This window comes from Salmo salar, chromosome 01 (assembly GCF_965601325.2).
Source record: "Salmo salar chromosome 01, fSalSal1, whole genome shotgun sequence".
In the NCBI taxonomy this organism is placed as follows: Eukaryota; Metazoa; Chordata; class Actinopteri; order Salmoniformes; family Salmonidae; genus Salmo; species Salmo salar.
The window spans coordinates 149,892,510-149,908,636 of NC_138291.1; the positions used below are offsets into that span (position 1 = coordinate 149,892,510).

A 16,127-nucleotide genomic window follows, 5' to 3' on the forward strand; every position below is an offset into this window, starting at 1 on the left:
GATAACGACCCTAAGTACACAGCCAAGACAACACAGGAGTGGCTTCGGGAAAAGTTTCCGAATGTCCTTGAGGGGTCCAGCCAGAGCCCGGACTAGAACCTCTGAAAATAGCTGTGCAGCCACGCTCCTCATCCAACCTGACAGAGCTTGAAAGGATCTGCAGAGAAGAATGGGAGAAACTCCCCAAATACAGGTGTGCCAAGCTTGTAGTGTCATACCAAAGAAGACTCTAGGCTGTAACCGCTGCCAAAAGTGCTACAACAAAGTACTGAGTAAAGGGTCTGAATATTTATGTAAATGTGATATTTCATAAATTAATCATTTTTAAAAAAAGTCACTTGCAGAAATGTCTAAACCTGTTTTTGCTTTGTAATTATGGGGTAGTGTGTGTAGATTGATGAGGGAAAAAAAACAATTTAATCATTTTTAGAATAAGGCTGAAACTTAAAAAATGTGGGAAAAGTGAATACTTCCTAAATGATCTTCAGGTACAGGATCTCTGCAATTGTTGAGCTAATATTCTATAAGAAACACAGGAACTCAGAGAGGTCTGGAACTCTTTATTGGTCTATTAACTAATTTACCGCATGGCGATGTTACCATGGAAAGTCGAAACTACCGCACGCACACCTGCTGATTAGAAGGTCCTGTGTAGACTGTATTTTCAAATGATCAAATGTTTTCACACTAACAGTTCGCTTCATCCTCTGTTGTACAATATGATATAAAACAAAGAAAAAACAGAATTTTGACGCAACTGGGCCTTTAAATCGACGTAAAAGGATCCCAAAATATTTCTAGACAGGGTGCCACTGAGCTATGCTTCTCACCTAAGTAATGGTATGGGAAACCCTAAACAAGTTCTCGAATTGGCTATTGGTCCCCTCCAAGAGGATGAGAGCGAGGACAAGAGAGATGTAGCAAACCTGAACAATCCTCTATTGCATGGGTAGGGCACCTAAATAGAGCAATTTTTATCGGAACGAATGGTTGGGGGCCCCAAATTTTATTGTACGCCGCAAATTGACCACAACTAATCAAATCAAATTATTTGTCGCAATACACCAAATACAACAGGTGTAGACATTACAGTGAAATGCTTACTTACAAGCCCTTAACCAACAATGCAGTTTAATATTATAATTTTGTAGAAAATAAGAAAGTAACAAATAAAGAGCAGCAGTAAAATAACAACAGCGAGGCTATATACAGGGGGTACCGGTACAGAGTCAATGTGCAGGGGCACCGGTTAGTCGAGGTAATATGTACATGTAGGTAGAGTTATTAAAGTGACTATGCATAGATAATAACAGAGAGTAGTCTGGGAAGCCATTTGATTAGATGTTCAGGAGTCTTATGGCTTGGGGGTAGAAGCTGTTTAGAAGTCTCTTGGATCTAGATTTGGTGCTCCGGTACCGCTTGCCATGCGGTATTAGAGAGAACAGTCTATGACTAGTGTGGTTGGAGTCGGACAATTTTTCTTCGTCTGACACCGCCTAGTATAAGGACCTGGATGGCAGGAAGCTTGGCCCCAGTGATGTACTAGGCCGTATGCACTACCCTAGTGCCTTGCGGTCGGATGCCGAGCAGTTGCCATACTAGGCAATGATGCAACCAGTCAGGATGCTCTCGATGGTAGCTGTAGAACCTTTTGAGGACCCATGCCAAATCTTTTCAGTCTCCTGAGGGAGAATAGGTTTTGTCGTGCCCTCTTCATGACTGTCTTGGCCAGGTCACTGACCTCCTCCCTATAGGCTGTCTTGTTGTTGTCGGTGATCAGGTCATCGGCAAACTTAATGGTGGTGTTGGAGTCGTGCTTGGCCATGCAGTCATGAGTGAACAGGGAGTACAGGAGGGGACTGAGCACACACCCCTGAGGGGCCCTCGTGTTGAGGATCAGCGTGGCAGAAGTGTTGTTACCTACCCTTACCACCTGGGAGCGGCCCGGCAGGAAGTCCAGGATCCTGTTGCAGAGGGAGGTGTTATGTCCCAGGGTCCTTAGCTTAGTGATGAGCTAAGAAGGTACTATGGTGTTGAACGCTGAGCTGTAGTCAATGAAAAGCATTCTCACATAGGTGTTCCTTTTGTCCAGGTGGGAAAGGGCAGTGTGGAGTGCAATAGACAGGGATGCAAACCGCTGAGGGCCCAAAAAGATGACACTTTTTTGGGGGGGCACTGAAACGTGCAAAAAATCCCTGCTAGGGGGAAATGCAGGTTTTAACTAATTCAAATCAAAGTTTGTCACATGCGCTGAATACAACAACCTTACAGTGAAATGCTTACTTACATGTCCGAACCAACAGCTCAATTTGTAAGTAAAAAAAAATAGGTATTAGGTGAACAATAGATAAGTAAAGAAATAAAAAAACTGTAAAAAGACAGTGAAAAATAACAGTAGCGAGGCTATATACAGTAACGAGGCTATATACAGGCACCGGTTAGTCGGGCTGATTGAGGTAGTATGTACATGTAGGTATGGTAAAAGTGACTATGCATATATGATAAACAGAGAGTAGCAGTAGCGTAAAAGAGGGGTTGGCATGTGGTGGGTGGCGGGACACCATGCAGATAGTCTGGGTAGCCAATGTGTGAATTAAAACAACAAAGAATATGATCTACATGATCAGTCCCTGTGTGTAAAATAAATAGTGGTTCATGTGAACCTAACTCACAGCTAAAAAATGTAAAGAAAGCAATCTAATGTTATTTGTTGCCTAGACTTTACTGCAAATGACACTCAAAACAATACACTAATATTGCAGTTAGCCATGACAGCCTTTATAATAGAATGCTTGTGACCACACACATAAATAAGGCACTTGGGAAAATAACATCTTAAAGTAGAAATTGAATGAAACAAATCAGGCATTCTATTTTTCCTATATTATGGTGGCCACTATAGTAGACATCGATCAAGTGCACAAGGCTACATGTGTGCAAAAATAACATTCACCGAGTAAAAATAAGTATAATCCCCCCTCACACACACACACACCCCTTACTGTCAAATTCACCACAACAAAAACTCTCTTTGGGCTACACTGCACATTATTACATTGTACACTTTCTGGCTGTGGACATTTGTTCTACAATGTGCCAGCAAAAGTGAGAAAGAGGGAAAGTGTGTGATGTTCCTTTCACCTCTATAGTGGCATCCAGCTTAAGCCAGGCCCAGCTCCAGCTACACTTGATCCCTGAATCCACTTGTTTAACAAGCAACGCCTTATTTTCACCTAATTCTCTCATTCTAAAAATTAACCACATACTGTAGAGGGAAAACATTAGTTAACAGATAGTGGCTAGTTCGTTAGCTAGTTAACATTTCACACAGATTGCCAGGGTCCAGTAAGCAACTAACACGTTATAACTTGAGGAACAGCAAGGAGTTGTATACCAGTTAATACTATAACGAATTGGTTAGGTTACTAATGTTAGCTCATCTGATGTTGTAATGTTAGCTAGCTAACGTTTGCTGTTGACTTTATTAGCAAGCCAATTTTCACACCATAAAGTCAATTATTTGATCAGATAAGTTGGCTAATGTTGCTCAACATTTCTCTGGCTAGCTTACGGAGAATTCGATCCAGCAGGCAAGATACTGAACAATGCTAATACTTGTTCCACCACACTTTCTCCCTCACCTCAAAACTTTCCAAATACCAGTAGTTTTTCGGTTACAGCTCATGAAGTACACTTCATCAACTTCTCACCCCCGTCTCCGTGGTCAGACTTCTCACCTAACGTTACCTCTTCATTATCGTTCAGGGAACGCGCTACTGTAAATGGCAAGTTGACTTTCTAGAGCGCGCACTGATGCTGTAACCGACTGGCTGAGCCTTGGATACAGCCAGTATTGCTCCAAACGCGCATCACTCGTTCGCTTAGAGCCAGTAGTGTGATACAAACCAGATCATCGGATCTAGGTGACAAGTTTGCAACCCTGAATAACAGCTTATCATGAGATACTCTACCTCAGGCGAGCAAAACCTTGAGACTTCCTTAGATATCGTGCACCAGCTGTTGTTTACAAATATACATAGACCCGCAACCCTTGTCTTATCAGAGACTGCTGTTCTATCCTGCCGATACAATGTAAAAACCGCCAGCGGTATGTTATTCATGTCGTCGTTCAGCTACGACTCGGTGAAACAAACATACGATCGTTTTTAATGTCTTGTTGGTAGTTTAATCTTGCTCGTAGGCCATCGATTTTATTTTCCAATGATTTCACGTTGGCCAATAGAACGGATGGCTCGCCCTTGAATTCTCAGAAGGCAGCCCGACCTCCGCCCCATTTTTCTCAGTCTTCTCTTCACGCAAATGACGGAGATTTGGGCCTGTTCCCGGCAAAGCAGTATATCCATCACGTCGGACACGTAAAAGGAAAAACTTCTACCAGTTCTTGGTGAATAATCGCTATTCTGATGTCCAGAACTGGTTTTTGGTAGCAGCAACATTATGTACAAAATAAGTAAACAAATAAGTTAAACAATGCAAAAAAACCGAACAAAATAACAGTTGGTTAGGAGCACGTAAAATGTCAGCCATCTTCTCCGGCGCCATTCTACTAAGCCCCAAAATAGATTGTATTTGAAAATAATCATTTCATACCTTGATTACATTCAGACATGATCAAGTGTCTTTTGGGTGAACTGGGAAAAGATTTCCTAAATGAAACACATTTCAGCAGATAAAAAAAAAAAATATTATTTTTATTTTACACCAAAATCTAAAATAACAAACAAATAAAAAAAAACAGTGGGGCCCAAAAAAAATGTACATTCGTGAGCCGGTTTTGGCCGCAGGCCTCCTGTTGCCAATCCCTGCTCTATAGTCCACTGAGCAGGAAGAGGACGACATTTTACAGAATTTCCATCCACGAGCCCTCACTCACTGATCACCATTTCAAAATTCAATCATTTAAGGAAAATCTAAACTTCTCTCCCTCCACGTTCATTAGATATTCATCTCCAGAACGATGTGGTGGAATATCGTTTTGGGGGTGTCATGACAGCAACACACTTTACGGTTAACCCAGATCTCCCGCAGTCTTTTTATCTTTACAGCGTGTTTCACTTTTAATTGGCTGGAAACGTCGGTCTCTTCATCTGACCTGGCTTTTATACATCTCTCCAGTGGTATAAAAAAGAGAGGAAAGATTAAATGGGTCTTGAAATATTAATTTCCTGCAATTCTAAAGACTTTCCCATTGGGCAGAGAATAATTAGCAGCTTTATAACAAATTTCATGCAATTCTACTCATTTTTCCATAGGTGGAAAGAAATGTTTGCAGTTCTTAATTTGATATCTGAGTGAGAGTAACTAACAAAATCAACGGGTGGGCAATTCGACCGATTTTGTCTTGATGACAGCTTTGCGCACTCTTGGCATTCTCTCAACAAGCTTCATGAGGTGGAATGCATTTCAATTAACAGGTGTGCCTTGTTAAAAGTTCATTTGTGGAATTTCTTTCCTTCTTAATGCGTTTGAGCCAATCAGTTGTGTTCTGACAAGGTAGGGGTAGTATACAGGAGATATCCCTATTTGGTAAAAGACCAAGTCCATATTATGGCAAGAACAGCTCAAATAAACAAAGAGAAACGACAGTCCAGTCTCTATTTTTTATACCACTGGAGAGATGTATAAGGATTCTATCGTTAAATCCTCTGGGCTTTTAGCAAGGTGCTAGTGAGAGTCCGCTGGTGACAGACTGGAAATGGTTTTTCGCGTTCATAGAGGAGGCTATTTTCTAGGGGCCATTTTCATACTTTGCACAATGCATTGGCCATATGGTAATACTGCTCATGGCAAGTACCTCACTACATTTAAGGTGTAAATGACACAGAACACCACAATCTCATTGGAGATTGTGCACAGGTGGCACATTTCCAAACATCTCATCCACTTTCAGCAATTTAGCACTTTCACGCTCCAACAATTTACAAGACAGTAACTTGAATGCAACCAATGTGAGAGAAAATAAAAGAAACACATTTCAAATCAAAATGGATTCTCAAATAGTTGGATGATTACATGGACAAGTTACATGACTGACTGACTGACTATGATGCCAATCAATAACTGGGTGCAGGAGAAGAAGACATCTTTGGGCATTAAGGAGCTTGATCAGCAATATCAGATAAAGGGTTTCACTTTTCATCAGTAACAGGCAGAAGGAAGAAATGGATATGTGACTGCCACAGTGGCTGAATGGTATTAGCTGTGTGTGGAAGACATTGGGACGGACACTTGATGTATTACGCAGCATGGCACAATGCCTACTGTCCGTTAAGAGCTACTCAAGGAAAATACTAATTTGCAGTGCTCTTCCCAAAGGTGAGTGTCGAAGAACTAATGGAATTTAGGAATTTGACTAAAAGCTAAAATGGTCTACATGCATGTCATGCAGCGCACTGAGAAAATAAACATGGGTGAAGACATGGGTGAAACAATGTGGGTTGGGATATATGTTCAGGCAAAATGTCCTAGAAGGCAATACGTGAGTGCCAGAGAATGACATTTCTCATAAGAATCAAAGCTTTGGGCATGCAAGGGATATACTATCCTATCAAATAGTCCCTTTGAAATGGGTCATACATATTCAGATAGCCATAATCAGAATTTCAATTTGGAACAAAAGAGGGCATAGTAGAATAGTATGGGGGCGGCTCAAATGCATATCAAGGTGGATATTTCTACTCATCTAGCCTACATGTATAGTACCACTGTGATCATCTAGCCTACATGTATAGTACCACTGTGATATATAGCTTGAAGGAAAAATAGACTCATGTTTTCATTAACACGGTTTAACGGAAATTAATCACGTACCACCACAAGGTCGGGAAAATATGAACATATTTGCATGAATCTACAGAACAAACATGGATGATTAGATGCTGTTTGTGTGCATTAGAATAAGAAAACATGCATATAGAAGCCTATTTGCTATGTAAAACTATGCCAGTCAGTCTGTTGAGCAGTAACATGACCAGGAGCTATAGAGGATGGTGCAGACTCCTGTTGTGTCACAGATAGGACAACACATACGCTGTCAGTGCCTCCGGCATCAACAGGTTAAATCACTGCTCTATGTGAGACTGTGTTCATAAACAAAATTGATTATATTGGCTCCTTCCCTACATTTACATGAAAATATTTACCTTGATAATATTTGTGCTCTTATCAAAACTCTGGTGATTCTCATTGTATTGCTTGCTGGTATGAAACGGAGCGGCAATAAAAGTGTGTATATCAGTCGACTTTATCCTGTGCAAGGGGGTTGGTCAATCAAAGGGTCTCTTGCTAATGATAACGGTCCTAAAATTGCACAGGAAGTTTAATTATAAAATGAGTCATCCTTTCTGCTACAACTTCTCCACCCCTATGGGTCCTCTCACCTGTCTGGTTGGGCTGACTGAAGCCCCCGGAGGCGGCGGTCGTGCCGAAGGGGTTCTTGTTGGCGGCGTCCTCACTGGGTTTCCCCCCCAGGCCACTGAAGAAGCCTCCCCCTGCCTGCTGGGAGCCTGCTACCGTGGCAGAGCTAGAACCAAACAGACCCCCACCACTGGATGGTTGCTGCAGGGGAGAAGGGAGGGGGGCACAGCCACAAGGTCATAATTGGTTATACAGTAGTTAGTGCATGGGCCTCTCAGCTGATGCAATAATACATCTACCGTGTATGTGAGTGGTGTGGTGTGTTCGCATTTGAAGAGGGACATTTGGGGGTCTTTTACTGAAGTGTTACATATCAAATGGTAGGAAGGTTTTATATTTTGCACACACAGTAATATGTGAATGTTACCTGTCCAAAGACACTCCCACCACTGGGCTGTTGACCAAACACTGAGGTAGTGGAGGAGCTTCCGAAAGCTGGGAGCGAAGAAGACAGAAAATAAAAATTAGATATACACTGAGTGAACAAAACATTAGAAACACCTTCCTAATATTGAGTTGCATCCTCTTTTGCCCTCAGAACAGCCTCAATTAGTCGAGGCATGGACTCTACAAGGTGCTGAAATTGCTCCACAGGGATGCTGGCCCATGTTGACTCCAATGCTTCACACGGTTGTGTCAAGTTTGCTGGATGTCCTTTGGGTGTTGGACAATTCTTGATAAACATGGGAAACTGTTGATTGTGAAAAACCCAGAAGCTTTGCAGTTCTTGACACACTCAAACCGGTGTGCCTGGTACCTAGTACCATACGCCGTTCAAAGACATTTAAATATTTTGTCTTACCCATTTACCCTCAATGGCACACATACAGAATCCATGTCTCAAGGTTTAAAAATCCTTCTTTAACCGGTCTCCTTCTCTTCATCTACACTGATTTGAAGTGGATTTAACATGTGACATCAATGAGGGATCATAGCTTTCACCTGATCAGTCCGTGATGGAAAGTGTTCCTAATGTGTTGTACTCTGTGTGTATTTTGCAGGCTATGCACTTCAATAAATCCATGCACAACATCACAAATTATGCTTGGGATGTGCAGTCTTAAGGTTAGCGATGATGACAGTGGTAGGAAGTAAGAAATGTGGGTGTGTGTACACTGTTAGTGCAGTCATTTTATGGCTGGTCTCGTTCCAGTAGCATTAGACTAAGGCGACAGAGAACCCTTTTCCTCACAGGTTATCGATGACTGAGGGGGATAGACGATGGAGCAGAAAGAGACAAATCCCCACCCTCTCCACTAGGATTGAACATTTTGGGGAATATTCAGAGGTGGAAACTTTCCGTGGGAATTAACGGGAATATATGGGAATGAACGGAAATATATGCAAATTAATATTTATACCATTTAAATGTAGATGTTTTTTTGCATTGGATATATTTACCCTATCATATGGAGACAGAAACATAAACCTTTTACCTTATCATAAGCAGACAATTGCAAATGATTAAATCCTTCCAATAGAAATAAAAAAAAATATTTAGTTACGAATTGAACTTTAATTTAAATGAGTCGACTCTCCACATTGGATGATTTCACTGAACAACAAAAGGGAATATTGAATGATCCATCGCATCTCCCAAAAACATTTTCAACATACATCTGTAAAATTATAGTCTACAAACTAAAGCTTTGGTTGTCTTCCTCTCAGGCTTCCATGTCTTCTCCCTGGACCTCCTCAATGTCCACCTTTTGAACATCAGACTCTGAAGCCTCATCTTCACTGTCACTTTCCAACCTTGTTGAGGATGGCTCGTTGTCGGGCTCAAAAAGCCTCAAATTTGCCCGGATGGCCAGGTCAGCCTATTGCGTGCTTTGGTGTGTGTGTTCCCAAACAAGGACCAGTTGCACTCTGAGGCGGCTGATGTTGGTGGGATTTGGAGGATGATGGAGGCAACAGGGGAAAGAACCTCAGATGCAAAGTCCCTTCCACCAGGTGGCTGATGAGATATGTTGGCACAACTGCCATATTGCATCTCCATCCCAAAGCCCTTGCTTGGAAGTGTACTTCGCCAGACTGCCAAGAACCTTGCCCTCATCCAGGCCAATGAGGCAAGACACGGTAGTGATGACACCACAGGCCTTGTTGATCTCTGCACCAGACAGGATGTTCTTGCCAGCATACTTGGGGTCCAACATGTACGGTGCGGCGTGTATGGGCCTCAAACAGAAGTCTGAAAGACTTTTGATGTATTTCAGAACTGCAGTTTCCTCTTCTTGGAGCAACAGTGAAGTGGGCAGGGCAGTACGGGTTTCTTCTCTTAAATCTGCAAGCAGAATCTGAACATCAGACAGGATGGCATTGTCTCCCTCAATCCGTGCAATGGCTACTGCTATAGGTTTCAGACTGCTTACCACTCTCTCCCAAAACACATCATCCAGGAGGATCCTCTAGATGGGGCTGTCCATATCGGCAGACAGTGATATGGCCATTTCTTGGAGAGACTCCTTCCCCTCCAGGAGACTGTCATACATGACAACACCACCCCGACGGGTATTGCTGGGCAGCTTCAATGGGGTGCTCTTATTCTTCTCACTTTGCTTGGTGAGGTAGATTGCTGCTATAACTTGATGAACCTTCACATACCTAACCATTTCCTTTGCCCTCTTGTAGAGTGTATCCATTATTTTAAGTTCCATGATGTCCTTGAGGAGCAGATTCAATGCATGAGCAGCACAGCCAATGGGTGTGATGTGAGGGTAGGAATCCTCCACTTTAGACCAAGCAGCCTTCATGTTCGCAGCATTGTCTGTTACCAGTGCAAATACCTTCTGTGGTCCAAGGTCATTGATGACTGCCTTCAGCTCATCTGCAATGTAGAGACGGTGTGTCTGTTGTCCCTTGTGTCTGTGCTCTTGTAGAATACTGGTTGAGGGGTGGAGATTATGTAGTGAATTAGTCCTTGCCCACGAACATTCGACCACCCATCACAGATGATTGCAATACAGTCTGCTTTCTCTATGATTTTCTTGACCGTCACTTGAACTCTGCAGAGGTTGCTTGTTGTGAGCGCTGAGGGAACTTTATGCACTTGGCCAGATGATTCTGCATCTTTGTTGCGTTCTTCACATATGATTTGGCACAGTATTTGCAAATGTACACAGCTTTTCCTTCTACATTAGCTGCAGTGAAATGTCTCCACACATCAGATAGTGCCCGTGGCATTTTCCTGTAAAGATTAGAAAAAAATAAAATAAAACAATTAAAAACAATTTCATGTACAGATAAATAATTAAGCAGTTAAATTAAACAATTCCTTAGTAAGATAAATGTTTTAAAATGAAACATGTATGGAAACAGGTGAATTAACACTCCTCAGTTAGCAGGCTCAAGCAAGCTAAAACCCACATGGTAGCAAAAACTAACTAGCAGATATTGTTAAGTTAAAAATTATTTAAACAGACTTTGTTGTAGGCTACTATTTACTAGTTAACAAAAAATCATGTATGTCATCATAAAAAATATTCACCCCACCCAGTATTGTAATCAAAACTTACCAGAAAGCACGTAGTCCTTGGCTCAGACAGTGTGGGCTCAAAAGCATCTCATTAGCGTGCAAGATCTTGAGAATCAGCTGTACATGTGATGGAAGAGTGCACTGTGCATGCAGAGGGTTGCAATTCCATTGAATTCTGGAGATGGTTTAACCAAAATATGCCACAAGACCTAGAATTGCTTTATGTGTATCCCACAAAAAAAGGTTCACTGTTATAAGCTAACTTTTTGATGAATTTAAGTAAAAATTCCAGAAACTTACCGGAAAGTTTCCGACCCTTTGCAACCCTACTCTCTACTTATATTTCTGACACAATGCCCCTGGGTACACTGGAAATGTATGAAGTGTGATCAGCCTTCTGACAAACTCTAGATAGATGGAACCTTTGTGTGTGCGGCAAAGTGTGTGCTGTGTGTGAGAAATGGGGACAGCCCTACAAATGAATGCTGTGACTGCCTTTAGTCTGGGCCTGGGAACTTGGCAATGGAACTCACCCATCTCTGAAATTACAAAACTAATTCAAGACACCCACCCACCACATTGTGTGTGGCTCGAATTAGTCCATTGGTGGTGTTTTTTTTTAACAGGCAGAGGCGTAAAATAAATGCTTCCGACTCTGTATACACATTTTCTAAAAAGTAACACTCATTGTCAATGGGGCATTAACAGTTTATGAATGAGCGTTCATAGGCACAGTTTGAAAAACGTGCTCCAAAATAAAACCGTAACAGTCCGTTGGCAAGTTCACATACTGTATCTACACTGACAATATGCTGACTGAAATAACTGACCAGCCATGAAGGGGACAGACATAATTCATGGGAATGAAGAACACACATCCAGACTCAATAGGAATTTTAGGGCCATTTACAGTGTGACATGTTGCTGTACTGGCGTGGCTAGTAGGCTATTGTAGATCGAACACAAGCCTGCTGTCACCTCAGGCCCACACAAAGACATTTAGAAACAAACAGACTATGACCCTGGCTATTAACACTCGCTGAGTGATATCTAAGGGTCTCTCTACATAATGAATTCATAAAAATCACCCCTTGGGATACACTGCAAAGTATCTCTGATTTCCTCAAAACGGAGCATTCTTATTGGACAAGTTCAGGTGGTTAAGCCTACTCCTCTGTTTCAAGACAGATTCCACAGTCCGGTCTTCGGCTATGTCTTACTCAATCAAGCTCTGTTAAGTGTGACAGGGACCAGGCCTGCTCTGATGCAGGGTAATGTAATTCATGTTGAACATTCTATAGGCTCTGCAGCGCAGACTAATGACCATCTGACCCAGGGCTGCTCTCCTCACTGCATCGATTACCTTGCTTAAACCGTCAAAACTGACAAAGGCACTGACAGTGGTGCACAGACATGCGAACCAGTGAGCACACACACCTTGGTTCAATTAACCCCCATTGCAACCTCCTCCTTTACAGATAAATAGGAACATATTTTCTCTTCTCCTCATGACTTTCAGACCGTGTGACCCTGCTTCCTCCAAACAATATCAACATAATGCATGCGTCAGGCACAACTTCCTCTAGGTAGATCTGATTATGTCCAGTTAGCCGGAACAATTATGGGGGATTAAATGTTAAGAGCTTTGTATAGATAAAAGGAAAAAGTAATCACATCATGGAATGTAAGCCTCTCTCTACTATTTGCAATGTAGGCCTATGGCCAGACAGATACACCGACACTGTGGTAAAACAGAATTAACCTATCTGGTTGGGAACACTTAGCCCTAGGACAGACACAGTGAACTTGGTCCTGTAACTGCGGAGTTGTACCACATAGAGATCAGCTGTCTCTCCCTGCGGCCAACCCAGCCAGTTGGCACGAGGGAGAATTCAGAGAATCCCTGGGAATGGGGAAACTCTCTCAGCCCAACACCCCGATTTTCTCACCCACTGCCACTCCTTAGCCTACACCACCGACAACATTCACAGTTCACACCCTCTCCTTTTACCCACCCAACAGTCTCCAACCCAAAGCCACCCCACATATCCCATCACTCCCACCCCCTCTATCTGACTGACTCCAGTAACCAAGAGAGGCCAGCCAGCTGCTGGGCTGTCTGGGACACACTAACCTCTGACCTGGGTTACTTTCCCTAGCAGTCAAACCCACACTTTGACAGCCCACTTCTGCTTAATTAAAAAGGTTCAGTATATAATCTCTTCAAAACACATTACAAGGGCTTGGTTTATTTCATCATCATTATGGGACTTGGTTAGTGGTAGTGTAATTTTTTTTATTTTAAGGGGTGGATCAGCTTAATATTGCAGAAAGATTGTTGCTTCCATCAATGTAATTGTCTGCATCATTTCCAATCCCCCATATATTTTTTTGGTAAATATATATAAATCCATGTACATACGCATATCTATCTATCTATCTATCTATATATATATATACCTATATAGATATACATACTTGTTTTAGAATATACCTTTATTATAATGCTTAGGCTTCTACCTTCAGGTTATACATCTTATACACATTTTACAGACACAATCTATTTTACAATATTTATATTTTGTTTGTTTTGAGTCCTTCCTCTATTTCTGATGTCCATCCAGTTAGATTTCTATTTGTAACTGTGCTATTTCACAAAATCCCTGAACCTATATACATTTTACAGACCCCGTATGTTTGACATTGGTTATCTTGTTATTAGTCCCACCCTTCAGCTCCATTCAACCCCTCCCATCTATCTCTTAACACCATCCATTTTGGATATCTATTTGCCATATATTTTTCAACTGTGCTGTGATGCTTCACAAAAGTACTGAACCTTCCTATTCTCATAGCTTCTACAGATTGTACATAAAAAATAAACAATTTTGCTAAAATAATTATTATATTATTGATTGATTGACTGACTATGGCTTTTCAAATCACCCAGTATTGCTATCTGCAGCGTTATTTCTAGGCAAATGTTGCAATTCTTCAGCCATTCCTGGACCTGTGACCAAAAATGAGCTACATATGGACAGTACCAAAATAAATGATCTAATGACTGCCTCCTCACAGCAAAATCTGCAGAGCTGGGAAGATTGTATCTCCCATAAATATAACATTCTATTGGCTGCAAGAATTTTGTATAGTAATTTAAATAGAAAAATTTGAAGTTTTGAATCCGGCGTTGTTTTGCCCCTCAATTCATAAAACATGTGCCATGGAATGTGTACATCGAACAAACTTACCCCTATATGTACAGCTCGGGAATCAGCTAACCGCCAACCCGACCCTTACCACATCTGCACCAGGTGAAACAAAAAACTGACCCTAGATCTGTGTTTAGTTCCAACTTCCTCCAACATAGTAGTTTACAGAGTCCCTATTTGTATTTATTTTGGATCCCCTCTTCCTGGGGTCCAGCAAAATTGAGGTAGTTATATACAATAAAACACCATTATATTTCTCAACACATGAAGTGTGTGCCACTACTCTACTACTACATATCCACAACACAAAATCCACGTGTACGTGTGTGTACAGTGCCTATGTTATCATGTGTGTGTCTGTACCTGTTATCATGGAAGGATATTGACCTCATCCCTTCAGTAGAGGATGCCTGGTTATTCTTTAAAAATGCCTTCCTCACCATCTTAAATAAGTATGTCCCATTCAAGAAATGTAGAACCAGGAACAGATATAGCCCTTTGTTCTCTCCAGACCCGACTGCCCTTAACCAGCATAAAAACATCCTGTGGCGTTCTGCATTAGCATCGAACAGCCCCCGTGATATGCAACTTTTCAGAGAAGTTAGAAACCAATATACACAGGCAGTTAGAAAAGCCAAGGCTAGCTTTTTCAAGCAGAAACTTACTTCCTGCAACACAAACTCAAAAAAGTTCTGGGACACTGTAAAGTCCTTGGAGAATAAGAGCACCTCCTCCCAGCTGCCCACTGCACTGAGGATAGGAAACTCTGTCACCACCGACAAATCCACTATAATTGAGAATTTCAATAAGCATTTCTCTACGGCTGGCCATGTTTTCCACCTGGCTACCCCTACCCCGGTCAACAGCACTGCACCCCCCCACAGCAACTCGCCCAAGCCTTCCCCATGTCTCCTTCTCCCAAATCCAGTCAGCTGATGTTCTGAAAGAGCTGCAAAATCTGGACCCCTACAAATCAGCCGGGCTAGACAATCTGGACCCTTTCTTTCTAAAATTATCTGCCGAAATTGTTGCAACCCCTATTACTAGCCTGTTCAACCTCTCGTGTCGTCCGAGATTCCCAAAGATCGGAAAGCAGCTGCGGTCATCCCCCTCTTCAAAGGGGGTGACACTCTTGACCCAAACTGCTACAGACCTATATCTATCCTACCCTGCCTTTCTAAAGTCTTCAAAAGCCAAGTCAACAAACAGATTGCCGACCATTTTGAATCCCACCGCACCTTCTCCGCTATGCAATCTGGTTTCAGACCTGGTCACGGGTGCACCTCAGCCACGCTCAAGGTCCTAAACGATATCTTAACCACCATTGATAAGAAACAATACTGTGCAGCCATATTCATTGACCTGGCCAAGGCTTTCGACTCTGTCAATCACCACATCCTCATCGGCAGACTCAATAGCCTTGGTTTCTCAAATGATTGCCTCGCCTGGTTCACCAACTACTTCTCTGATAGAGTTCAATGTGTCAAATCGGAGGGCCTGTTGTCCGGGCCTCTGGCAGTCTCTATGGGGGTGCCACAGGGTTCAATTCTTGGGCTGACTCTTTTCTCTGTATACATCAATGATGTCGCTCTTGCTGCTGGTGAGTCTCTGATCCACCTCTACGCAGACGACACCATTCGGTATACTTCTGGCCCTTCTTTGGACACTGTGTTAACTAACCTCCAGACGAGCTTCAATGCCATACAACTCTCCTTCCGTGGCCTCCAACTGCTCTTAAATACAAGTAAAACTAAATGCATGCTCTTCAACTGATCGCTGCCTGCACCTGCCCGCCCGTCCAGCATCACTACTCTGGACGGTTCTGACTTAGAATATGTGGACAACTACAAATACCTAAGTGTCTGGTTAGACTGTAAACTCTCCTTCCAGACTCACATCAAACATCTCCAATCCAAAGTTAAATCTAGAATTGGCTTCCTATTTCGCAACAAAGCATCTTTCACTCATGCTGCCAAACATACCCTCGTAAAACTGACCATCCT

At 42.2% G+C, this 16,127-nt stretch overlaps 1 protein-coding gene across 4 annotated transcripts in view; it reads right to left on the minus strand.

Moving 5' to 3' along the window:
- nup214 (nucleoporin 214) overlaps positions 1-16,127 on the minus strand; it is a 76,936-nt gene that overhangs the window by 19,854 nt on the left and 40,955 nt on the right. For all 4 annotated transcript variants that reach the window (XM_014133089.3, XM_014133105.3, XM_014133096.3 and 1 more), the window contains exons 30-31: positions 7,805-7,872; positions 7,401-7,578 (exon numbers count right to left, since the gene is read on the minus strand). In XM_014133089.3, the coding sequence (XP_013988564.1) occupies positions 7,401-7,578; positions 7,805-7,872 (246 nt within the window). The remainder of the gene's footprint in view (positions 1-7,400; positions 7,579-7,804; positions 7,873-16,127) is intronic.